Source organism: Chionomys nivalis, chromosome 6 (assembly GCF_950005125.1).
Source record: "Chionomys nivalis chromosome 6, mChiNiv1.1, whole genome shotgun sequence".
NCBI classification, from domain to species: Eukaryota; Metazoa; Chordata; class Mammalia; order Rodentia; family Cricetidae; genus Chionomys; species Chionomys nivalis.
Genome location: NC_080091.1, coordinates 87,062,290 through 87,088,054, shown reverse-complemented (window position 1 = coordinate 87,088,054; position 25,765 = coordinate 87,062,290). Strand labels below are relative to the sequence as shown.

The 25,765-nt window shown below is 37.9% G+C and overlaps 1 protein-coding gene across 4 annotated transcripts in view; it reads right to left on the bottom strand.

Moving 5' to 3' along the window:
- Positions 1–25,765, bottom strand: part of Slc4a4 (solute carrier family 4 member 4) — a 420,169-nt gene that overhangs the window by 33,045 nt on the left and 361,359 nt on the right. For all 4 annotated transcript variants that reach the window (XM_057771897.1, XM_057771894.1, XM_057771895.1 and 1 more), the window contains 2 exons: positions 8,205–8,318; positions 6,098–6,259 (listed from right to left, as the gene is read on the bottom strand). In XM_057771897.1, the coding sequence (XP_057627880.1) occupies positions 6,098–6,259; positions 8,205–8,318 (276 nt within the window). The remainder of the gene's footprint in view (positions 1–6,097; positions 6,260–8,204; positions 8,319–25,765) is intronic.

Genomic DNA, 25,765 nt, shown 5'->3' with positions numbered 1-25,765 from the left:
AATGTCACTTTAAAAACAAAAAAATATCATGTGTTTGAAGAAGCGAGGGAGGTTGGTTATGATGCTTCACTGGCTGAACTATTATAAAATATGAGCTTGAAATAAGAGTGCTAAATTCAAGATTATGATAACAAGGACTGAAACGAAGGATACAGAGCTAGGTGAAGTTTGGAAGTTGTTTTTTTTTTTAATTAAAAACAAACCATGAAAATATCATATTTAAAAGGTTTCACCACAAAGTATGTTATAGGAAAGTGACTGCCAGGATTACATGCTATCTTTCTCTAGATAATGTTTCTAAATGATTTCTGCCTCCGACACAGAGCTCTTGAAGTCAGCATTGTGGGAGACATCTCTTTGGTTTTGCAGTCTAAAGCTGGCTCTGCTCCAGCCTGACCGTGATGAACTCGGTTTGCTTTTGAGTACTCTGCAGGTAGGACAAAGGGCGTAACTAGCCAAAAACGGACCCCAAAAGCCACGAGTCTTGGTGTTGCCAGCTCAGTGTGGGGTTGCTCAGCACAGTGGAGAGATGGATGTCATTTCAGTGGGACAGACAGCCAGAGTCTCTTGACACAGAACCGAAGCAAACGCCGCCCCAAGCGTGCTGCTCTCAACACTGCGGTGCCCTCACTGCTATTGCTGCCTCAGGTTTTTCTTCTGAATCGAGTTCAGAGCCTGTAGTGAGAGCATTTAGTGTCTTTTACAGTTTCAGGCAGAATCTCCAATTTGGGTACTCCACAGCTCTCATTGCCCAGCAGAATGAGAACAAAACCATTTCCAGAGTGCAAAGCCTTTGATTCACGATGAAACGTCAACCGGTGGTGTTGGATTTGTGGCGAATGCCTGGCATCCACACCATTACCATCATCACGAGAAAGAGCAGTTTCAAGTAAACAATTCTAAAAGTGGCAGAAACTCGTTTTTGTATACCCATATCTTATTTTAAAGGCAAACACATTCTCCAGTTTCTAATGTTTCCTACGAAGTCTAGGGAAATAAAATCCTTATATAGTGTATCAATCCTAAATGCATTTAATTCTAAATTATCAATAAGAAAATGTGATAAGCATTAAAATAATAGAAATGTATCTCCAAACGTACCTAGCAAAATTTTGCCAGTGAAAGATTAAAATTTAAAGTGGGTTTCCAATATTTTCAGATTAAAAATGCATTAGTACAAGTCTACATTTAGCCTTACCGTAAACTAAACCAACACTCAGACCCCTCCCAATACTAAACAAGTCAATGGGGAGTCAGGCTTCTCTCAGTCTTGCCAATGAGCATCCTGCCAGATGAAAAAGAATCTCCAAGGACATTCTGAAGCATAAACCTGCAGTTGACTTTGTGACTGGAATTCACATTACCTATGTGGCCTGGAAAAGCCCAAGCTAAAAACAGTTTAAAGTGGTAGGTGCTTTACTCTCTTGCCCTTTCCTCCCTGTGGATGTGCATCTGTGTGCATATACTAAGGGATGAACGGACACAGACAGAGAGATGGATGAATATGCAGATAAATAATATATATCACGAATAGTTTACTTATAATATCAAATCTATACTTTGCCAAGTTTCCAAATCCAGTGACCATTTAAAGAAAATGCTGAAGACCATAGAGCACAGTATATGACCCTATGGGGGGAAGCAATCACTAATAAAGATTGGTATCTTTAAAAATTTATTTTCTAAAAATGGCTGGGAAATATCCCCCGTGTAATGTGCTGCTGTCTTTGTTTTTAACATGGCTTTATCATTCTACATTCAAAGATGGATTCCCGGGGCTGGAGAGATGGCTCAGGGGCTGGAGAGATGGCTCAGTGGTTAAGAGCATTGCCTGTTCTTCCAAAGGCCCCGAGTTCAAATCCCAGCAACCACATGGTGGCTCACAACCATCTATAATGAGGTCTGGTGACCTCTTCTGGCCTGCAGACAGAATATTGTATACATAATAAATAAATATTTAAAAAAAAAAAAGATGGATTCCCTCCACATCCCCATAGGAGTGGCCATGACTTCTTTAGTTAACTGATTATGGTCAGGTCAGGAAGCAAAGCTGACAGCTGCAGGTGTAACCAGGAATTTTTTTTGTTTCTGTTTTTTTGTTTTTTCTATCTTGCACGTCTTAACTCATGGAAATCAGCTGCCATGGAACAAGTATAAATACCATGCTGTGAGAAGTTCAAGCCCTATAGAAAAGCCCTGGAAGCTAAGAAGCGATGCGGTGGGTAGTATGAGAGACTATAAAGTGTGCAATAGTGTATGAGCATGCTGAATAGAGGAAAATGGACAGAGAGGAAGCAGACAACTCATGGGAAAACAATGCATTGAACATATAAGTCACATATACGAGTGAAGAAGTAACCACGGACAACTAGCACCACTTTAGGTGACACCATCCAATACTATTTAACTTCAATTCCAAGAGAGACATCAGCAAGAACTTCCCTACAGAACCAGGAAATCCATGGAATAAAAACTAGAAACAGTCCATTTCTGTTGTTGCGCTAAAAGCCACACTAAGGTGTTTCATGGCTTGTCAATGGCAAAATGCTGTTATAGAAAGAGCAACAAACAACCTTATTGTTCTGAAAAAAACTAAAAGGAAAGAAAAATAGAGGATCAGAGAGGGGAAAATCTATAGACTAAAAGTTTATAAATGTTTTAAAATGACAAGCATTCAAATGCCATTTGGATCCAGATTTAAACAAATAATCTATATTGTTAAAGTTTATTATATTGGGCTGGCAACATGCTTCTCATACAAGAATGAGGACCTGAGTTGAATTCCTAGAACATGAAGGAGGCATGCTGGCATTCAAGCTCAGTATTGTGGAGGCAAACAGCTGATCCCGGGGCATGTTAACTAGTCAGTCTACCCTTGCTGGGTGAGTTTAGGCAAACAACAGGCCCTGTCTCAAAAAACAAGGTGGGCACAATGCAGCCGAGGTTGCCCTCTGGCTTGCATGAGCGCCTTCACACAGATGAGGAGCCCATGCATCCACACACAACAACTTCTAGTTTGCTATCTTTATAAAACCTTTGGAAATAATATTTACTGCAAACTTGGAGGGTAGTGATTTTGTTAGTATTTTCAGCCTTACAAACAGTAGCTATGTTCTGAAGAGATCTTCCCTTTGGAAATTCATACCATATATTATTTATGGGAATGCAGCAAGCTGCCCAGACTTCCTTTAAAGCATCATACAGAGAAGAATATGGAGCTCAAGTGACACAGTAGTGGCCACAAGTTGATAATAAAGGAATATCTGGGATTACTCTATCATTGTATTTACTTTTTATGTGTCTGAAACTTTCAATAGTAATAAATAGATTTTTCTAAGGATAAGCAAAAATGATTTTTCTCCTGTTAGTAACATGATCAAATGCCTCCCTGAAGCAAATAAAAGCTCCTCTAGAATAAAATAAATTCTTTACTTGACTTTTGAAGTCAAGGCTGACATCTAACTTGCTGCATGGCTGAGAATAACTGTGATGTATTTTACACTATAAAAATTAATACTATTAATCAAATGATTGTATGTAGTGGGTATCAGAGATTAGAACCCATCTGTATTTACATGTGATCTCTGCTAATCTTCTGCAAAGATGTCTTAAGGACATTAATAAAAATTAATACAGTCTAGCTAATAAACAAATATTTCACTTGTTTCTAGTCAACCGTACTTAAACTCTTGTGATAGTCTTGTTATAAAATTCAGTTGTAAAGTTTTTCATACAACAATATTTTAATAATTTTTAAATGTTCCCCATGGGAAGCAACCACATAAAGAAACATGCCATGCCATCCCTTTGCTTCTGCTCCCAACCTATGAGAAATGAATTGTTTGGGCAGAGAAGAATTTAATGAACTTTGGTACTATCAGAATTTACAAATAAGTTTTGAGGATCTGGAGAGATGGCTCAGTGGTCTTCCTGTGGACCCAAGGTTCAGTTCCCAGAACCCTATCAAGTGGCCCAAAACTGCCTGCAATTTCAGCTCCACGGAATCCTGTGTTCTCTTTTGAGCTCGACAGGCACCCACACACATGTGATATACACTCTCACAGGCACACATAAATAAATATAAATCAAAACAAGATGGCAAGAAAGACTTGTCCTCCACTGTGCTCCTTAATTATTTGCTTATAGAATTAACAGATTAGGATAGGAGACTCAGAATTAGACACTGTAAAGCATTCACTAAAAGCCTGACAAATGGGTTGCAGTTTTGCTATGGAAGCAAGGCATACACACATTAGCAGTTAAACAAGTCTTCAAAAGGAAAATGTGGCATCTTATCTATTTATGGTGTACAACACATATACAGTTATGTTAATGGGAGTTTCCAACTGAATATTCCACTGTTCCCCCACTGATAATTCAAAATCAGTTCAGTATTTTATATCAGTGGCCACCTCAAGATTTCGTTCTATAAAATTCTGCTTTCTGACCTCCAGCATTCATTGAGAATATACCAGTAATTCTCAAGCTTCTGTTTTTCCTTCCATTGAAATACAGGCCAGTCTTCATTCTACCCTTCCAGCTCTCTGAATACACCAGGAAATCGCTGCATCCGGTATCACTATCTTCCTTAGGACTTCAGCAATTGTGCAGGAATATTTCCTCATGGTGACCCTCTGTGCCAAGGAAGTCAACAACCATACAGGCTAGGCTTTCACCGAGAGTCCTTACCCCCAACTTCCCACACGACTTCAGGAATGACTCACAAACTGTGGAATTCATCACTGCTTTCTTTCCCCTGAAACCTTCAAAATGGAAACAGCTCCTCTTTACCGAAGTCTTCAGTTCTCTTCTATTCCCAGTTTTATGAGTTATGAGATTTACTTCTCCCTCACCCTCATCTGTAGTTCTAAGTAAATGGTTTATCATCTCTCTGGTTTATGTATCTGCCTGGTGTGTTTCTACACTCAAATGCTCTTATTCTTTCAGGATTTTTCCTTCCGCCAATCCTTGGCTAAATTCATTCTGCAAAATGTACTTTCCTGCCTCTGGGTATGATTCTAATACATTTTCAGGTTTCTCTTATATTAAAAAGACTCTGAAAAGGTAATGAGTTAATATATAATATGAAGTGCTTAGAAAATGACCTGATTCATGGTCAGTAACCATTAAATTTTAATCCTTTTTACTTTTATTATTTCTCTCTCATCCCCTACATGGTATTTTTGAAATTATTTGTGACCTAAAGTGACCTAAAATATCATCAGATATGGATAAAAATTAATCTAATATAGTAACAATTTGGGCAGCTCTCTTGAAAGATATCCTATACCACTGAAACAGTCTTTGGGCCTATGACAATGTCAGTCAACTAATGTTTGCAAACTTAAAATATAAGAATAAAAACTTTTTTCCATTCTTTATTATCTTTACAGATTCTAAGACGATCTTTAAGATTTATGATCTTTAAGATCCTAAGATGAATCTTTTAAGGAAAAGGGGTGGGGTATGGAGACTTACCAACAGCTTGTAACTGCACATCTGAAAAATCTTTAACAATAAATCTTTGCTCATTCTCCAGCACTAAGATTGATGTGATTAAAGAGATGGAAATGCCAGTTACTCTGACCTGACCTGGTCATTATAGACTGTCTACATGTTTCAAATCGTCACATTAGACCCACAAACAGAGGCAATCAACTTTTTAGTGTGTCCAGTAGTGGGAAAGGAACCTAGGGCCTTGCAAAGTAGATAAGCACTCTATTTACCTAGCTACCCACTTCCTAGTCCCTATAAAGTTCTTGGAAAGGAAAAAGATACTGAGTTTATTTAACAGAGAGCAGGAGCCTTAATTAAATCTTTGATTACCATGTCTTCAGGAAGGTGGTTACCACACCCAAATCAGAAGTGGGGCGACTGTTGCATACACCCTTTCCTCAATAGTGACAGAAACATGTTCCTCATATTGAAGAGAGTGTGTCCTGAGCTGCTGCACCAAGGACCTTGTCAACAAATGGATCTTTTATGAGTTCTCATTATAGAACTCTCAATAAAGCTCAGTTGGTTTTGAATCAATAGATATTATCAAGAATGAAGAAAACAGCAGAAGGCAGAGATCCCCATTTTCACAGACGCTTACCTTGAGCTTATGTTCTTTCCTGTTCACAATCACAGCTGTGATTTGCTGGTCCATGAAAATCAGAATGGTGACTAACAGAGCCGGGATAGCAGCGGCAAGGCACACCCACCAGGGGTTTCCTCCAAATGGCGGGACAAACCAGCCCCGGTTAGGACTTGTTGGCTGAAAGCAAAGAGAAACTTTTTCAGAACAATGTTCATATATGCTACATGGTTAAAAAATATTCAGTGTTTGGAGATTCAACATATTAAAAAGTAGAAACAGCTATAATCTGGAGGAAAAGATTATTTAACAGAAATCTTCCCAAAAGGTGTAATTTTGGAGGTGATCACTAAAGGAAAGAAAATGAAAAAGATGGGGGATTGGGAAAGCAGAGGCTGACATTTTGAATACATGAAACTAGTTGAGATATGGCATCAGATGGAAAACACAAAATTCTAACATTAAGGGACACAGAAGAAAACCCCAAATGTAATACCCTATAAAAAGGTAATAAAACTACAAAGCCACCACAAATTTTGTTTGAATTTTAGAACTAAACAGAAGTTGTTTCTACTTTTGCCAAATAATTGGCTTCATAATATCTAAGACTACTTTACATGGTATAACTGAACTAACTGAAACATTTGGAACTCTTATTTTACAAGTGAAAATTATCTAGAAGTGATTAAATCCCCAGAACTGTTTCAGAAAACCAGAAAAAACTGTCATTTTTCCACTTTCAATAGATCATATATGCCTGCTACAGAAAGCAAAAGTTCTTCTATTTCCTACTTTAAGAAAAGCATATAAATATAAATATAACACTACTTATAAATTTGTCCCTCCCTCCCTCCCTCCCTCCCTCCCTCCCTCCCTCCCTCCCTCCTTCCTCCCTTCCTTCCTTCCCTCCTTCCTCCCCACCCCTCCTTTTTTTACACAGGGTCTTAATCTACAGTCTAGGCTGGCTGGGAATTGCCTATGTAACACAGACTGGCCTTGATCTTACAGCAATTCTCCTGCCTCCGTCTCCTGAGTGCCAGGCTTATGGGCATAAACACAAACCCTGAATGCATGTTCCCTCTCCTCTTACTCAAAACTCCATCATCGAAACAAAATCCATCTTCACGCTACCTGTACCACACATTGTGAACTTGTAGGACAAGACATTAAGACATTTCACCTTGCTTATTAAAGCACTTTGACCCCCCAGGATGGAGTCTGGCTCCAAGCAAACATTTAGAAAATACTGGAGTAAATGCATTACTTATTATATTAACTAGAATTTGTTTGCTAGTGAATATGATATTATGCCAAAGATATTCTCTACTGTTATATATGTGTGTACACGTGCATATCCCTTTCTCATTAGCTAGTTATATAAAACTGCCGTCAGCTTAATAATGTTTGACATTATTATACCAGTAGTGGAGAACAGACTAAGGATTGTTCTAGAAAATAGGTTATAATTTTGCAATGGAAAACTATGTAGAAATATAACTATGAACAGCTGACATGTAAATTTTATATACTGTACACATATATACATCATGTATATATATATAAATATATATACACAGTATACACATACACACACAGTAAATCCAGAAAATACATAATTCTTCTGTCCTCTCTGTAACAAACTTTGTAAGTGTTCCTGGCAGGTAGGAGGAAAAGACCTTCAAGTTAGAACATGAAGGCTTGTATTCTACCTTCACAGCTTCCCCCCACTACTTAAGATGTGATGGACGCTTTGCTTAATGTTTGTGAGCATGTGGTTTATAAAACAGAAGTGTGCACTTCTCAGAACTGCTATATTAATCAGGCCAATTGGTTCTATAAGAGTATTTGAAATATTCTAAAACATATAAGGCAGAATTAGTTCATGCTATATGCTATTTTAAAATAAAATTCAGTAACGTATAAAGCCTGAATTTGATCCCAATTGTGGCATTTAATTTTAGTGAAGAAACTAGACTCACTATAAATGAGTCTAAAAAGGATTACTTTGAAGGTAAAGGACTAATTATGCAAAACTAACTGAAGTCAATTCACAATAAACTACATTAGGGAAAAAGAGAAAAGCCAAAGGGTTTGAGGAAGAAGCAAAAGAGAGACATTCACTTACCTTGAACTCGCTTGGCACAATTAGTTTTGGAGTGTCCACACCTACTAGGGCATCTATTACACAGAATATGAGAATAGACAAGATAATGGCAAAATCACTGATCAGTTTTCTTGCCTGGGGAAAAAAAAACAAAGAATTATTTAGTACTAGATAAACATGGCAGTTCATATGTTTGAAGTGAAAAAGAATTTGATATTTACTAACAATTTGTCAACAAATTATCCTATGGCCAGACATAGGAGAGATCATTCAATCAGGATATATCGTTTGTCCTATGTGCAGCATGAGAGACATTTGTATAAGAATAAAATCTAGGCACATATTCCACAATGAACTAGAACTCAAGTTTATCTGGAAAGCAGTGCTATAAGTAATAAATAAAACAATAGTGTCTTAGTCAGTCTTCTATTGCTGAGAAGAGACACCATGATGAAGGCAACTATTGTAAAAGAAGGCATTTACTTGGGGTTTGCTTATAGTTTCAGAGGCTAGTCCATTATCATCACTGTAGCACACAGGCAAGCGTGGTTGTTGAGAAGTATCTGAGAGATCTAGATGCTGATTTGTAGGCAGAAATAAAAAGACTGGGCCTGGCATGGGCTTTTGAAACCTCAAAGCCCACCTTCAGTTACATGCTTCCTCCAATAATAAGGCCACACCTACTAGTCCTTAGAATCCTTTTAAATAGTTTCATTTCCTGGTGACTAAGTATTCAAATATATGAACCTATGGGGTACATTATTATTCAAACCACCACAAATAGAAATCCCATTAAGTAACCTGAGAATGGTACAAATCTATCAGGAGATTACAAGTTCTAACTCATGATCACAATCAGTTATTACAATTCACAGTAAAGTCCAGAGATGGTATATAGGAACTGAAGGCTGCATAGGCTTTGTCTAAGAAAGCATCCCTTTTTGGGCTAGTGCTGGAACACTCCTTGATGTGAGAAATGTCTTCACTGCTTGCTGTGGGACAATGGTTTTACCATGTAAAGATTTGTTTCTTGTACTTGTTTAATAAAACGTTGATTGGCCAGTAGCTAGGCAAGAAGTATAGGTAGGGTGACCATGCAGGAAGTAGAGGTGGGGAGACAAGAAGAGGAGAATTCTGCTAAGAGGAAAGGTCAGTCTGCAGCCATCACCCAGATACAGAGGAAGCAAGATGTGACTGCCTTGCTGAGAAAGGTACCAAGCCATGTGGCTAACATAGACAAGAATTATGGGCTAATATAAGTTATAAAGGTTAATAAGAAGCCTGAGCTACTAGGCCAACCAGTTTATATTTAATGTAGACCTCTGTGTGTTTCTTTGGGACCGAATGGCTGCAGGACCAGGCAGGACAGAAACCTCTGTCAACAATTGCAAAAGTGTGATCACCATTATTTGGTCATCCAATGTCCTAAGTGTCTCCTCTAGCCAATACAAGGCCTGAGCATTAAACCCCGTGCTTTTCCATGAAGAGGTGCAAAATGACTACTAGGGGCCTAACAGCTTAACTAGAACAGACAACTGAGTTTCTTATGAGCAATCACACAGTTACATGTCTCATTAATTGTTCATTTAGAATTACTCGGGTTTTTTTTTTTTTTTTTTTTTTGGTTTTTCGAGACAGGGTTTCTCTGTGGTTTTGGAGCCTGTCCTGGAACTAGCTCTTGTAGACCAGGCTGGTCTCGAACTCACAGAGATCCGCCTGCCTCTGCCTCCCACGTGCTGGGATTAAAGGCGTGCGCCACTACCGCCCGGCCGAATTACTCGGTTCTTAATATTTTACTTGGTGATAAGAACATCTTAGTGAGTAAAACAGACATAATCCATGACTTCTTGAATCCCCAAGCCATGTTATAGCCAACACAGCTTGCTCCTATGTAGAATCAGGGTTGACTTCAACATCAAGTTGAACAAGGCAAATGGTCCATTTTCTGATGCTGCTGCATGACACAGATGAACTGAGGAAGCACATGATTCTCAAGACCATGGGCTCCAGGAATTGAGACTGTCTCCATGTGTTCAGTAGGAGCTGAAGTAAGAATCTCTGTGTGTTCAGTAGGGGCTGAAGCAAGGAATGGAAATTACATGACAATGAAGCATGTTCGAAGGAGCTCAGGGCTTAGTTCTTAGACTTTATCAGGTATCAGGGGGTTACAGAACTAACTAGTAGTGGGACCAAAGATGCTTCATCTGGCTGGGAATTCTTCATCAGATGCTGCTAGCTTTAGTTTGCTCAAGAAGTACACACCATGAAAGAAAAATACTTGCTATTCAGTATGAGTTCACCTCAATCACACACAATAATGTCAAAAGCAGGCAGACGACAGAAATCAAATAAGGGAAACATACGTTAAGAGTTATGATCACAGTTGCTATAGGTGGACAAGATGGATGGGACTCTCAGTATCATTATTCACAATATAAATACACAGCCCTATTGGTTTTAATTGCATCATCTGCAAAAGGGAGTCGGAATAATACTACCAACTTCACAGTGGTTTTCTTTATCAAAACTAAATATGATTAACCATGAGAGAATTCAACATAATCTCTGAATAAATTATTATTATTTTATGTTTTATAAGGCTTCTTGACTCCAAGGACACTCAAATAATTAGATTATCTACTGCCAAGAAATCTCTGAGATGGATCTTTAATTCTAAGAAACAAAGAATTCAAAATCCAGAAATCATATGGAACTGCTACACAGAAACTACTTTGACTGCAAATACCTAGGATTTGGTGTTTCCCAGGGCCTTAATACTGGATAAAACTCATCAGTTCAGCTTTATGCAAGTAGTGTTGACAACAGCAGTTTGGGATAGTCTGGTCCTAGGTTGGTACTAGGAAGCAATTTCAGTAATATGATAGGATGTTACAATCACCCCTTTGTTCCAGGAGGCCACAAATCCCTATAAACATAAGTCCAGAGTTCACTCAAGTCCAGTAGTTCTTACTAATATTTATTATTTCCCCAAACCTCTCCCACAATAATCTAACCAAACAACTTAAATATCTATACATTATTCAAAGAGATGGGAATGGTTATTTTAAAAGAGTTTACTCCTTTTTTTCTTTTTTTGTAATAGAGAAGGGATGCTAATGAAATTACTCTGCAATTCTATGGTCCAAGTTCCCATAGGATCTCCATGTCTATCTGTGAGAGCCTGCTGCACTGTGGTCACTACTGGCACCTGGCAGAGGAGGGACAGTATCCTGGGTCTTTTGGAAGTTGACTACCCCACCAACCCAGCATGGCCAACTGGATGTCATCACTGAGTTTACTTGCGGAGTTTCTAACTTGGCCCTTGTTATGCTCTGGAATTCAAATGTCTCTCATAGGCTAATGTATTTTTCACCTGGTTCCCAGCTGATAGTACTGTTTGGGAAGATGTGAGACCTGTCCAACAGGGGTGGAACTCCGTGAAAAACCTTTGGAGGTGATAACTTAGTCCAGATTCTGGTTAGTCACCATTTGAGAAGGCACAATTGCATGGTCCTGCAGCCAGAGACATAAATAACCCAGCAATCATGCCTTCCCAATTGTGGGGGATTGTATCCCTGAACCATGGCAGAAGAAACTCTTCCTCTATCAGGTTCAAAAAAAGTATGGGCAATACGGGTCTTTATACTCAGGAGACATCAGGGCACAAGACAGAAACTGCCATGAGAGAACATCCCCTCAAAAATACTTAGAAACTACTTAAGGTCTTTATCTATGTAAGATATTATTTTCAACTATATTTTAAATATGAGATATACAATATTTTCCAAAACTTGTTAAACTATGAAACTATGATCTGGTGTGGGAGGTCCTTCTGTCTATGTGTTGCTTTTATTGATTTATCAATAAAAAACTGGTTTGGCCTATAGCACGGGAGGAGGAAGGCAGAGTTAGAAACCATGGAGCCTCTGGAGATGGACACTAGGAACTTTATCCGGTAAGCCACAGCCACGTGGTGACATACAGATGAATAGAAATGGGTTAAATTAATATGAGTTAGCCAATAAGAAGCTAGAGCTAATGGGCCAAGCAGTGACTTAATTAATACAGTCTCTGTGTGATTATTTCAGGGCTAAGCAGTTGGGGACTAACTAGCGATCTCCCTACAAAAATGATCACTTTGCTATAGAGATCATACCTCATCTTTCTTCTTTCTTCCTTCCTTCCTTTTTTTTTTTTTTTTTGAGACAAATATCTACATAGCCCTGACTATCTTGGAATTTACTCTATAGACCAGGGTGGCCTCAAACTTACTGAGATTCACCTGCCTTTGCCTCCCTAGTGCTAGAATTAAAGGTATGCACTACCACACTGGGCTAAATAACTCAGTGTAAAATATGCCTCTACCCACATAAAAAAAATTCCTATAATTTCAAATCCAAATCAGTATTGTCTCCCAGCTATTCTCTTGGGAAATTATATAATTATTTCAATGGTGTTGCTATTTTTTTCCAGATCATTTTAAAATTCTTTTTATGATTTTATGATTAAAGTGGATAGATGTTTGTTGGATTATACATATTAACTATCAGACATTTGTCTCAAATATCCATAACTCTTCCTTATTTAAATTTTGAAAAAAATTTTTCCGTCTTCAAAAAGTGATATGTAGTCTTTGTAGAGTATTTAGGAAGAATAAAAAAACAGTGTTACCCAATTCCCCTATACAGAAATATGTTTTAATATCTGAAATATATGAAAACATATCTTTATACTGTATAGAAGTCTATTCAAAAGTATGTGAACATATAATCTTTGATATTCCAATGTTTTGGGTTTTCTTTGAGATAAGGTATCACTATGCTATTCCAGGTTTGCCTCAAGACATGATCCCCCTGCCCCAGTCTCCCAAGTGCTAAAATTACAAGCGCGTACTATCACCCTCAGCTCACATTCTGTTTTGTGTGCCCCTTGCAGTTTTTCCCATATCATTTGATATTTTCCATAACAGAGACATTAATGATGTCAGAGTATTATGCTGAATGGAGAACGAAAGTCATTTTTTCCAGTATCCTACTGTTTAGATTGTTCCCAACTTCTCTACAATGAACAGTATTATAAAGAAATATTTGCAAACACCTGGTGCTATTTACTTGGAACAAATTACTATGGGCAGAATTGCTCTGTCAATGTGCATATAAAAATGTAAGGCTTTGGGGACATAACACCAAATTACCAGCCAGAATGTAATATTGATTTACCAATTTCACTCTACACAACATACAAATGACTTTGGATAATGTAAAAAGTTAAATCCATAGTCAAAGGGAAAACAATTTGCTATCTCTGAAAACATTCAAAAGAATATAAAATAGCCAAATCTCCTAAAACTGTCCTTTTGTGTGGCTTAGCAAGCTACTCTATTTCTTGCTCCATTTTGATTCTCATATTTCATACAGATGCTACATAAATGCATCACCCTTTAAACATGACATTAATATTTATTCTCAGAAGTATCTCTTTCAGTGGCATAAAGCCAGCACTACATGGGAAGAAAGCAAACACAGACTTCTAAGTGATTTGGAGCTCCTTCCAAGAGCAGAGTACTCACAGCATAACAGCCCGGACAACCAAGGTCAGTTTTCACAGCTATCGTGGTTTGATCTAGGGATGCTACAATACCCTGTAGGCATTTTGGAAATGGAGTTTAGTAGACTCCTCAGTCTACTCTACCGGTTAAATCCAGGCTTGTTTGCCGGGTTCTTCTCAATTCCTTCCATCTCTTCATGCTCTGTCCTTCTAATCAGACTCTTGCCATAATGATTTTCTTCAATCACATATTGAAAAACAGATTTCCTTAGTCCAGAACCATCTTTCCATCTCATACTGCCACTTGGAAGTACTTGTTAGAGCTATCTCAAAATTATGTCAAAAAATTAAACGCTTAACCTCCCATAGTTCATCCTCTCAAGCCTAGCCTGCCTGACCACTGATGCCTTCTTTCATAATATTCTCCATCTTAACAGATGGCAGTTTGATATACTCTGTTGTTCAGGATAAAATAAATACCTCTCAACCCATTAACAATTTCCTTGAACTCACACCTGGGACCGTGTTATGCTGCCTCCCCTGACTTACTACTTTAGCATCTTACACGGTTTCTGTGCTTCACATCTGTCTGCCTTCAGCACCTCTGTCATGGATTACCATGAATTTGGGGCAAGTCTAGATAAATAGCAAGTTCAGGTCAACCTGGGCCACAGTGTGAGTCAGTCTGGGCTATACAATGTGAATCAAAGAGGCAAAGTCTGAGAAAGTCTGAGCGGTCAATACTGGCCTTGAGGGTGAATGAAGGGGACCAAGCACCAATGAATGCAGGCAATGCTTAGAAAGAAGCAGGAAATGCATTGTCCCCTAGGGCCTCCAGAGGGACACAGTCTCATGCCTTGATTTTCATTCTAGTGGGACCAAGTTCACACTTTTAATTTGAACCTCCAGATCTGCCTCTTAGATCCAATGTTTTATTTTTCTAAGCTACCATGTTTGTGGTAATCTCTTAAGATAATTTGGTAATTTTAATAAGATAATTTGGTAATGAGTAAGGCAATTAGATAACTATAAGAAACTAATAAATACTATGAATATGTATATACACATACATGTAGTATTATGTGTATATAATGTATATATAATATGCATACAAATATATCAGAGTAATATGTATCTGTATGCATATATTGATTTTGGTAGAATTCCTGGACAATAGCCATCTTGTTAAATATGGCACTATTATAACATGGGTGGAAAAGCTGCTAAAATGACAAATTTTAACGAATGTAAGAATTACAGCTCTTAAAATTTATAGAAAATAAACAGCAACCCTATTAATGTTGCTAAATCTCACTAAACATCTCTGGCAGAGCCATAGCATTCCGTAGAGCACTTTAATTTCCATTACCCTTCCTCCCTCTTAAGCCATATAATATCTAGTTGAGGAACTTCAGAAATCACTCCTAGGGATGTGTACGGTTAGGAAATTAATTTCCAAGATACAGGATCCAGTTTTAACATTTATGGCAAGGACATTGCTTTTTCCCCAGATCACTTCTATATTCAATACGAAATATTCGAATGTGGGAAGGTAAGTGGAGTGGTACGTTAGCAGGCTACACAGGAGTTACCCGGTACTAATATTATAGACGAAACTAAGAATCAGAAAGCATCCAAAAGATGTCAAGACAACTAGACGACCATCAGATGAGGCTCTGTGCACAGGCATTGTCAGGATGGGTTTGAAGACAGTAAGAGTTGATCTCTTTGGACCCTTCTCATATTTCCAAACACATTTAGAAAAAGAAAAGTATATTCTTTACCTTCATTGTTTTCTCTTTCAAAACAGCATCTATGCAAGACAACACATCAGAAAATCATAGTTTATAATTCTCTAGTCACTACTACTGGTGAAAATAACATGTGAATGTTTTCATGAGAAAGACAGATTTTTTTTTTCTTTTTTTTACAGGATCTTATGTTCAACCCTGTGGAGTCAGAGGCCTTAGATTTAGTTTGGATGAATGTAAGCATCCATCCATTCAAATCCAGTACTAAGTGTCTCTGGACTAACTTCCAAAATCTTTTAATCTTTTGAGTTTAAGTTTTCTCAATCTGAGAGAAAAGAATGAAGATAACTTATGGAGAGCAAAACTTTGGTATTTTTAAAAACTGTTTTCCACGGAATATGGATATGTTACAATATGTACTACTGCAGCAGCTTAAGAAAGAGGAGCATGGCCGGGCGGTGGTGGCTCACGCCTTTAATCCCAGCACTTGGGAGGCAGAGGCAGGCAGATCTCTGTGAGTTCGAGACCAGCCTGGTCTACAAGAGCTAGTTCCAGGACAGGCTCCAAAACCACAGAGAAACCCTGTCTCAAAAAACCAAAAAAAAAAAAAAAAAAAAAGGAGCATGTCTAAATTAAAACTATAATGACCTTTGTGTAGTAAGACTAGTTTTGACATTTTTGCTATTTTTATTGGAAAAAATTAATTGAAAACATTTTCTATGCTCTGCAAAATGAATTAGAGATTGTTTCAATTAATCTAGAATGCTGTAAACATATAAAATATTTACACTACCAAACTAAAGAAAAAATTAAGTGGATGAGAAAGAAAATTCCAATAATCATATGCTGCTCTTTTATTCTCAGGCAAAAACAACCTAATAAATCTATTATAAATGCACTTTTTATGAAGGATGATACCATATTAATTATTGAGGGAGTCATAATCATAGAGACACCAACAGCGAGAAGCTAGTTAATTTACAGGAAAAAAAAAAACAAATTTGGTTCCTCGGAAGCCCCAGAGGACATTCAGTTTTCACTTTGCCTAGACCGCAGCTGCTCTTAAATTAACTGGGGCGGCTGTGGGTGCTGGGAGCCTGCAGAGCCGCTCTCAATGGATGGAGCTGCTACAGAGAGACAAGTGCAGCGGCAGCAGACGCCCTGTGGGCTCTCAGTAAATATTAATCTATGATGTCAAGTCCTCTAGTGAGAGTAATGCTTGGAAGTTCTACACAATAGTGTAAAAAAGCATTTATTCTAGAAAAAAATATACCATTCAAGTATGTACCCTTTGGCAGTTACAGTCACAAAGCGGCATGATCAATTTGAAATCTGATCTCTCTAGTAGCCAGTACTATAATGCTTGTTTTGAAAAAAGCATTAACATTACTCATAGTAGAGATCTTAATTCACTGTATTTTTGATCCAATAATGCCTGCTGCTATATTCCAAATTCAATAAACGTCTGGTTCAGATGGGAGGGTTTTAATTCTATAAGCTTCAAGTCAGGGAGACTTGGGGGGAAATGGGAGGTAGACAGGGTCATCTTTCAGGGTGGGGCTCACAGCATGCCAGTGGAACTTTCCTAAGGAGGCCTAGAGAAGGGATCCAACGAGGAGACTGGGAATTTAGCAACCACTAACACAACACTCCTCCTATCCTGCCTCAAAACTGGGCATTGCAACAAGACACCAAATAACCACGTGCCAGAAACAAATAACCAAACTACGTGGGAAAAACTAGGATCCAATGCTTTATCTTGAGATTGAAACTGAAACAAAACAAAACAAAAAAACAAAAACCCCTTAGGCTGATCTAGAGAAAAGGAAGCAGAGTCAAGATGTAGGAGACGTATCAGAAGATGTTTTCAGCATCTCTGAGAAGCGGTGAGAAGAATCCTTCCAACATTAGACTGTGTTTTTTCAGAAATGCAGAGGCAAGATTAGACTCACTCACATTAAAATCCACTAAAATCCAATTGCCCCAGATTCCCAACTCCTTTCCTAAGGTCTGCTTGGATATAACTCAAACTAGTATAATAATATACTAAAGGGGTTCAGGTCCAATAAAGGAAATTAACTTCAGAATTTATATTAAAATACAAGAATTAAGTTTTAATTGACTAATTAGTAACTAGACAGCCCAGGAACAAGAAACTCCTGTTTTATTGCATACATCCAAATGTTGTTGACTTTCCTATGACGGACAAGTTAGTTGAAGTGCTTCAAACCGGGAGGACGACGCGGTCAGAGGGGATGACTTCTATCTATAGCCTGCTTCTGTGACATCAGGAGAAGCCTGCTCACAACTCTGCGATCAACCGTCATTGGGGCTCAATTTAAGTTAACTGTGATTTTTTTTTGTCACATACCTGTAATAGCTAAAGTATCTGTAAGTGAGTGTAGAATATATAACAGGCTGAATCGCATTTATAACTAAACATCTCTTTGTCATTCTTCATGAAAAAAAAAAAGCTAGACAAAAGCAAATTTGACTGTCAAAATGGCTATCCCAGTTATAAAGTATCAAAAGGACTTGGAAAAGATCTGATATGTTCCGTAACAGAAAAATCATAGTTTAATGAACTTCAATGATAAGATATGGCTTGATATTTTGAACTATACAAATGTCACCCAGTTTTACGAACAGGAGAATGAGACGTAGAATATACACCTATTATTTCGTACTCACTTTTAATATGTTAGTGGTTTCAGTTTGACAGTTTTTACCTTTCAACAAGAAACTTCTAGGGGAAAAGAAAATAGAAGCAGAATGTCACCCACCTCTCAGAAGAAATTGTGTACAAAATAAACACCTCTTGCCTCTGCACACAGCCAATTTTAATGGAACAGTGACAGCCAAACTGTCAACAAAGAATCATGGCTTCAAAATCCTAGATTTTCTGTGGTTTATGCACATAAAACAAGATGGATTGCCTAGCTAAAATGCTCATTATGTTTTTATTTAAATTCTGGAATACTATGCTTTAATTCCTAATGCCACAGTTCTTCAAAACCAGCCATTAGCACGGGCCATAAAATAATGCTAAAATGTGATCTCTCAGGAGATCTTTAGTATGAATGGAAATAAATGACATAAAGTCATTCTTATTTAAAAGTACAAAAATTCAACTTATTTAACAATATATTAAGTGCCTACTGTGTGTCAGGCTCCTGAATTACTCATGTTTCTCTCCTTCACCTCGTATAACGTGAAGCACATATGAGAACAGCCATCATTTTGCTCCATATGGGATGAAGATGCTAATTCATCTTAGTAGCTTAGTAGCTTAGTAGTAGTTTGTTCAGGAAAGAGCACCAATGAAGAGTTTACACCACCTAAATAAAATGTGGAAGGTAGTTCAGCTGTTGATATTAGCCGGAGTCTAGGGATGATAATTTCTATAACTGGGATGTATACGTAAACATAGCTAATGATTACTTCAGGTTTAGATTAGAAACTTCGTATTCTAGAGGTGTGGGATGAATAAATGATTCCTGAAATAAGGTATTCTTGTGCCTACTGCGTACGTGAGACAGCCGCATGGACTGCAACCACACCACAGGACCAAGAGTTTTGCCTAAATCATAGTGTTCTTTCTAACTTTTCCTGCCATGGTCCGATACTGCCGTCCCTTTAAGCCCCACACTCCGTCTGTACCAAGTATGGACGAATAGCAGCCACATTGTTCCACAGGCGTGGGACTCTGGGAGAGCATTCATGTGAATGCCTTGAGCCATCTTTCACAGACAATCACACATTATGCTGTGATGGTCCTCCTAGAAGTTTGATGCTAAACGACTCTGACTTTGAAGCTGATCTAATAGACCAGCCACGGTTACAGGACGGAAGGTTGATGTGCCTCTTTGAAAAGAACGGGGAGCGTTAGGCACCAGTGGAATTCTGGCATTCTAGCCATGTTCCATCAAGTGTCGGGGCTCTGTAGCAGGCCTGAGGTATGAATTGTGTAATCAGCCTAACAAAGCTGATCTGTTTCGTCCAAAGGACTTATACTGATACACTGCTATTTGTTCCATAAGATACAGAAGGGGAGAGAGTCACTAGCCCTAGTCTACTCAAAGGCAATGAAGACCACACTGAGGGAAATCGAAGTGTTGGTGTAAAGGGAAAGGACCATGGTAGAACAACCAAACAACCTATAACAAGTATGATATGAGAAAGCTTTTTTACATAGCATGGAGTATGCATCTTAGTTTGTTGCACTGCTCCATTATCTACCCCCTCTGTACAATGAGTTAGTTCCTTTCCATCTGGGTCTTGTCAATAGAGGTACTGCAAGAAACAGAAAGAGATGGATAGACAAGAAATGGAGAGAGGGAGAGGTAGGGAGAGCAGAGGGACAGTAGAAATAGGTAGGTAGGTAGGTAGGTAGGTATATAGATGATAGATAGATCGATCAATAGATAGATAGATAGATATAGATAGTAGTGATAGATAGATGATAGATAGATAGATAGGTAGATAGATAGATAGTAGTGATAGATAGATAGATAGATAGATAGATAGATAGATAGATAGATAGATAGATAGATAGATAGATAGATAGATAGGTTTTGTGACCATTTGAGAGATAGATAGACAGATAGATAGATAGATAGATAGATAGATAGATAGATAGATAGATAGATGATAGATAGATAGATAGATAGATAGATAGATAGATAGATAGATAGGTTTTGTGACCAGTTGAGATATAGATAGATAGATGATAGATAGATAGATAGATAGATAGATAGATAGATAGATAGATAGATAGATAGATAGATGGGTTTTGTGACCAGCTGAGATATATAGGAAGAAAGTAAGCCCAATTGTGGAAATAAAGCAAACCACATTCTGAATTAGCAGTATGATGCTTGGGAGACTCACAGCACCTGCAAAAGAAAGCTGACATGAACAATGAGCTAATCATCAATGTGTAGAAACCTGTTTGACTGTGATCACTGCTATAATAACTTGTAGGATATAGAGAATTTATTTCATTTAGGAGATGGAGCCTCAAATCTCCACCTAAAAATACAAAAATACTAGTACCTAAAACAACATGAATGATTGTCTAGCTGAGCTCTCCCGGGGTAGATGAGGTAACCAAGTCTGCATTTAGGCCTCAGAGGGCACACTGTTAGCTAATGAGACAGCTGGGAATGAGAATCTTCTGGATTCCTATATGTATACTCCACACAAAATACAGCATTTATTGCTATTTAAGTGACTTCCACAAGCCAGCAAATACCGAGTACTTAGTATAAAGTTGACGTAAATGACAAAATAACATTTTAATAATTTTAAGTTCACAAAACAAACAAGTCATTCAAGCATATAGAAATGAAACAATTATCTTGTATTAATCATGCAAGTTTTCATTGCTAACAGGCAAGCTCAGCAGTCTAGACACTTGACTGTTTCTACCAGCAAAGCCACCCAAGTAGACACACCCAACAAGTGTGACAGCTTGAGTTAAGCACAGGTAAACACGTGAGAGACAAACACCGCTAGTATTCATTTCTGAGTATGGACATGGTATGGTTGTGCTGTTATTTACATGCCTTGTATAAGAGGCATATAAGCAAAGACAACGTAACAGCTGAAAACCATCTCAATAGAAATCCCAGCTAACACACCATCACTTTTTTATTTCCTCAATTTTCCTAATTTCTTGGTGGCATTGATCAAGAGCAAATAACTAACTTATTAAAAATTGGGCTTATGTAGTAGAAGCTTTCAAAGTCTGAATTTGGGAGCTACTGTTTCAAGATAAAAGTGACGTTTATAAGCACAGTTAAGATAATCGCTAGTGGGCTGTGAGGCAAGTTAGCAAGATGGTGGGACAGGACTGTCTGATGCTCTTCCTCCTAGAAATACCAGATTGACCAATTATACCCTAGAAATAACGTTGCCAGGCCTAAAGAAGCCAGGTGAGCAGTTCTACAGCTCATCTGTGTAGACTACAGGTACGTTAAGATACAAAGAAGAGGCTAAGAAAACCATATGCTACACACATCACCCCCTCTCCAATGCCAGGCAAAGCAACTTAGAAGCAGATGCCCTCTGCTGAGAGACAGGTTAGGGAGTGAGCCCACAGATACAAATGCTAGACATGCCCAAGGAAATCAGTGTGAGGTTCAGAGGTGGATGCAGAGGACTGCACAGACTTAGTCAACTCAGAAGCTAGGGTTCTATAATTTTCCCACAAGTCTGTCTCTTTTCCATCCCATACCAGACTAGCCTCAGAGCCTTAGGGTACAAACTTCCCCAAGACCAGTCAGAGGCAATGGGCTCAGCCCCTAAGATGTCTTGGCCTCTAGGCCCACTCAGGACCAGGCCAGCATCTGTGTTCCCAGACTACAGGCTTAGTAAGCTCCAGTCCATACCAGAACCAAAAGGCCTCCACATACGAAAGGAAGTTAAGATATAGACAATGTGCCTTTATTGACAGAAAACCCTAGAAATGCCACCAAAATAAAATAAAAAATTGGAACTGAGTAAATTCAGTAAAATTAAGGATATAAAATCAACATGCAAAACCAATTGTGTTTCTATATACTATTACAAACTCTCCAGAAACAAAATCAAGTTCACAAGGTTTCACCCTTAGACAAAGGTCTAGAGCTAGACAATGGCTGTTGAAGTGGGGAGGATCAGTTTCTGCAGAGCTGAGCTCCCCAACAGGTTATCCAATCATAAATGGACAGTCCTAAACACGTGTACATATAGGAAAAACTATTTGTGTTCTGTAGGATATATGACAGTATGTTAAGCATGTATGTATGTATGAAAAACAGAACAATAATTATAGAATAGGTCATGCATTCAAGAGGGGATTGTTGGGGGAAGACACAGAGTTGGAAAGGAAGAGGAAGGTATGAAAATAACTTAAATACAATGTACCCAAGTATGAAATTCTCAAAAAATTAAAATCATAAAGGGAAAACAATCCTATTTATAATAGCTACAAAATAATAAAATACTGAGTCATAAATTTAACCAAGATGAATTATATATACTTTTAAAACTATAAAGTACAAAAAATTTAATGAAAAAAGTGATAAAGACACAAATAAATGAAAAGAGATCATATTCATGAACTAGGAGAATAAATAATGTTAAAATGCCCACAGTACTCAAAGAAATCTAATACAATGCCTATAAAATTTTCAATGACATTTTTTCAGAGAAATAAAAAAATTCTAAAATCTGTATAGACGTGCATAGCATCCCAAATAGCCAAAGTAATGTTGAGTAAAGAGAATGCTGCTCTAGCCATCACAATATTTGGCTTCCAAATAAGTTACAAAGAGATAGACAGATGGACGTACAAATGGATGGACAGACAGATTGACAGATGGACAGAGATAGAGTTATGTGTGCAAATAATTTAATATATGTATGAAAATTATATTACTATATATCTATTAATTCTATAATGTAATAGAATAGCATATAGGCAAGAGGAACAATCAGATCCCTGAAATAAGAGCATTCATCAAGAGTCAGTTGATTTTAAACAAAGGTGCCAAGAATATAAATTGGAGAGAAAATAAAACTCCTCAATAATCAGTGGTAGGAAAACTGGATATTCACATGCAGAAGAAGAAAAGCAGACCATTACCTCACACATTCAATAGTCAACTCAAAATTGATTCCTTAACTGGATGGTCTGAAACCATAAAGACTTTAGAAGAAAACAGAACAAAAGGTGTTAGTGACGAACGTGACAAAGATTCTCAAAGAGAAAAACTAACATAGTATTTAATTTTATTGCAAGACAAATCAGGCTGTGTCAAACTAAAATGCTTCTCCCCATCAAGGGAAGCGATTAGCAGAGCAACAAGGCAAGTGCCAAGGCTGTAAACATAGTGACCAACCATTCGCCTGCCAAGAGGGTAATGCCGAGAATCTATATGGAACCCAAGCATAAAACACATACAGCCCACTTACAATGGACAGCACACTTAACAGTCATACCTTAAAGGGCTTACAGGCCAACAGATATGTGAAAAAGGCTAAATAATAGAATTGTCCAAGAAGTGCAAATTCAATCTACAATGAGTGTGAACTCACCTATGTCAAAGATCACTATTATTAAGAAGACAAGAGGTAACATGTTTGACACAGATTTGGAGAAAAGGGAACCCTTGCATCCTATGAATGGGAATGTAACTTAGTTTAGCTGTTACAGATAATGGGAGATGGTTCCCCTAATGAATTAAGAGAACGGTCAGAAGATCCAGCACTACCTTTATTCAACTGATAGTGAAAGAAAATGAGTGTCCCACAGCCTGTGTGTGCTTCCCTGTATCACAGCTCCGTTCACAACAGCCAATCTGTAGCATCATCCTATACGTCGGCTGCAGATGAAGGAATGAAATCTAGTATATGCATATAATTTTCATTTTCAATGTTATTATATAATTATATGATGGAGGTGGTTTTGTATTTTATCTGTTGCTTTCATTGGTTAACTAATAAAGAAAACTGCCTTAGCCCATTTATAGGCCAGCCCTTAGGTGGGTGGAGTAAACAGACAGAATGCTGGGAGAAAGAAGCCGAGTTAGTGAGTCGCCATGATTCTCCCACTCCAGACAGACACAGGTTAAGATCTTCCCTGGTAAGCCAACTCGTTGTGCTACATAAAATATTAAAAATGGGTTAGATCAATATATAAGAGGTAGCCAATAAGAGGCTGGAGCTAATGGGCCAGGCAATGATTAAAAAAATACAATTTCCATGTAATTATTTCGGGGCATAAGCTAGCCATACGGGCGGCCGGGTGCCGGGGACGCAGCCCCACCACTCGTATTACAACAATTATACATGTAATTGGAATACTATTTGGCATTTTAAAAGAAGCAAATTCTACCATTTGAAGCAAAACAGGGGAAACTGGAGTAAAAGAAGCCAGATATAGAAGACAAATACTTCCTGATTTCACTTACATGTGGAAACTTAGAAAGTGAGCCTCATAGACCAAGACGGCAGGGAGCGACGGGAAAGAGGAGATGCTGGTCAAAGCCCACAAAGTCCCGTTACAATGAAGGAGTAGGTTTTTGAGATCACACATAAAATGGTGATTACAGCTCCTGTATGATGTTGTATATTTCAAATTTGCCAAGAGGAGGTTTTGTTTTCATTGTAGAAATGATTTAACCATGCGAAATTACAGATACATTAAGAAGCTTAATGGAATCATTCTACAACATAAACATATACTAATATATCACGTCGTGTTCCATAGATGCATATAGTTGTTATTTGCCCATGAAAATAAAGAGTAGAAAAGATAGTTGGCTCCCATCTGAGGTTTGGCACGGGTTTGTTTTACAAATTGCAACATATAAGAGCTTTTTTGTAAATTTTCCACAGTTCTACTGGCTATGCTCAAAACACATTAGACTTTGACAAGAAGTAATGATCTGTAAAAAATGCAACAAAAACAAACAAAGCCCAAGATCCCATGAAATGGTAACAACAAAGCAAAAACCACAATCCAGAAAAAATTGTTCTTAAACCTTCTACTCAGGAATCTATTCTATATAAAACTTATCTGCTGCAGAAGCAATGGGGTTCAGTACATACTGGGTATGTGCTTTGACCACAAGGTCAAATGCATTCAGGAATGACTCTAACCTGCACAAGTGAAACCAGAAAGTCTGAAACAGCAGAAAGTGGTAAAGAGGCGGACCACCTTCAGAGTCAGGTTCTAGGTAACTTGGTGTGTGTGTGTGTGTGTATGTGTGTGTGTGTAGATCTGTTATCACACTGTGTACTAAACCAAGAACGGCTCTGAGTCTGCTAAACTCCAGTAAATAAAGTCTATTTTAAATAGATTGAATTAAACCCTTTCCCCATTTCTCTTTCTGGAACATTTTTATTACTTGGGCATCTACTTTTAGACACCTCACCATCAACTATAGTCTCTATTTTGTAAGAAGTGAGAAGGTCCACAGCTTCCAAGGTGAACTTGAATATATTAAATTTCATTTTCTAGGGATTAGAAAGAAGTTTCTGTCTACTGAAGTTCTAGACAAACCACAATGACGCAGTTTCATGAGGCCACTGATATAGATCATGCTTAATGCAGATTACCTGGAAATCTTGACCTCTTAAACACTACGAACTGAACTATAAAGCAAAACAGTAGTTTGGGAATATCATTTCCTAGCTTTGAAAAAATTTGGTCTAGTCTCTCAAAGAACTGCAGCTTTTAATTTAAGTTTACGTTAGCACACTAGAAGGGCAGAGGAAGTGTATGCAAACCAAATA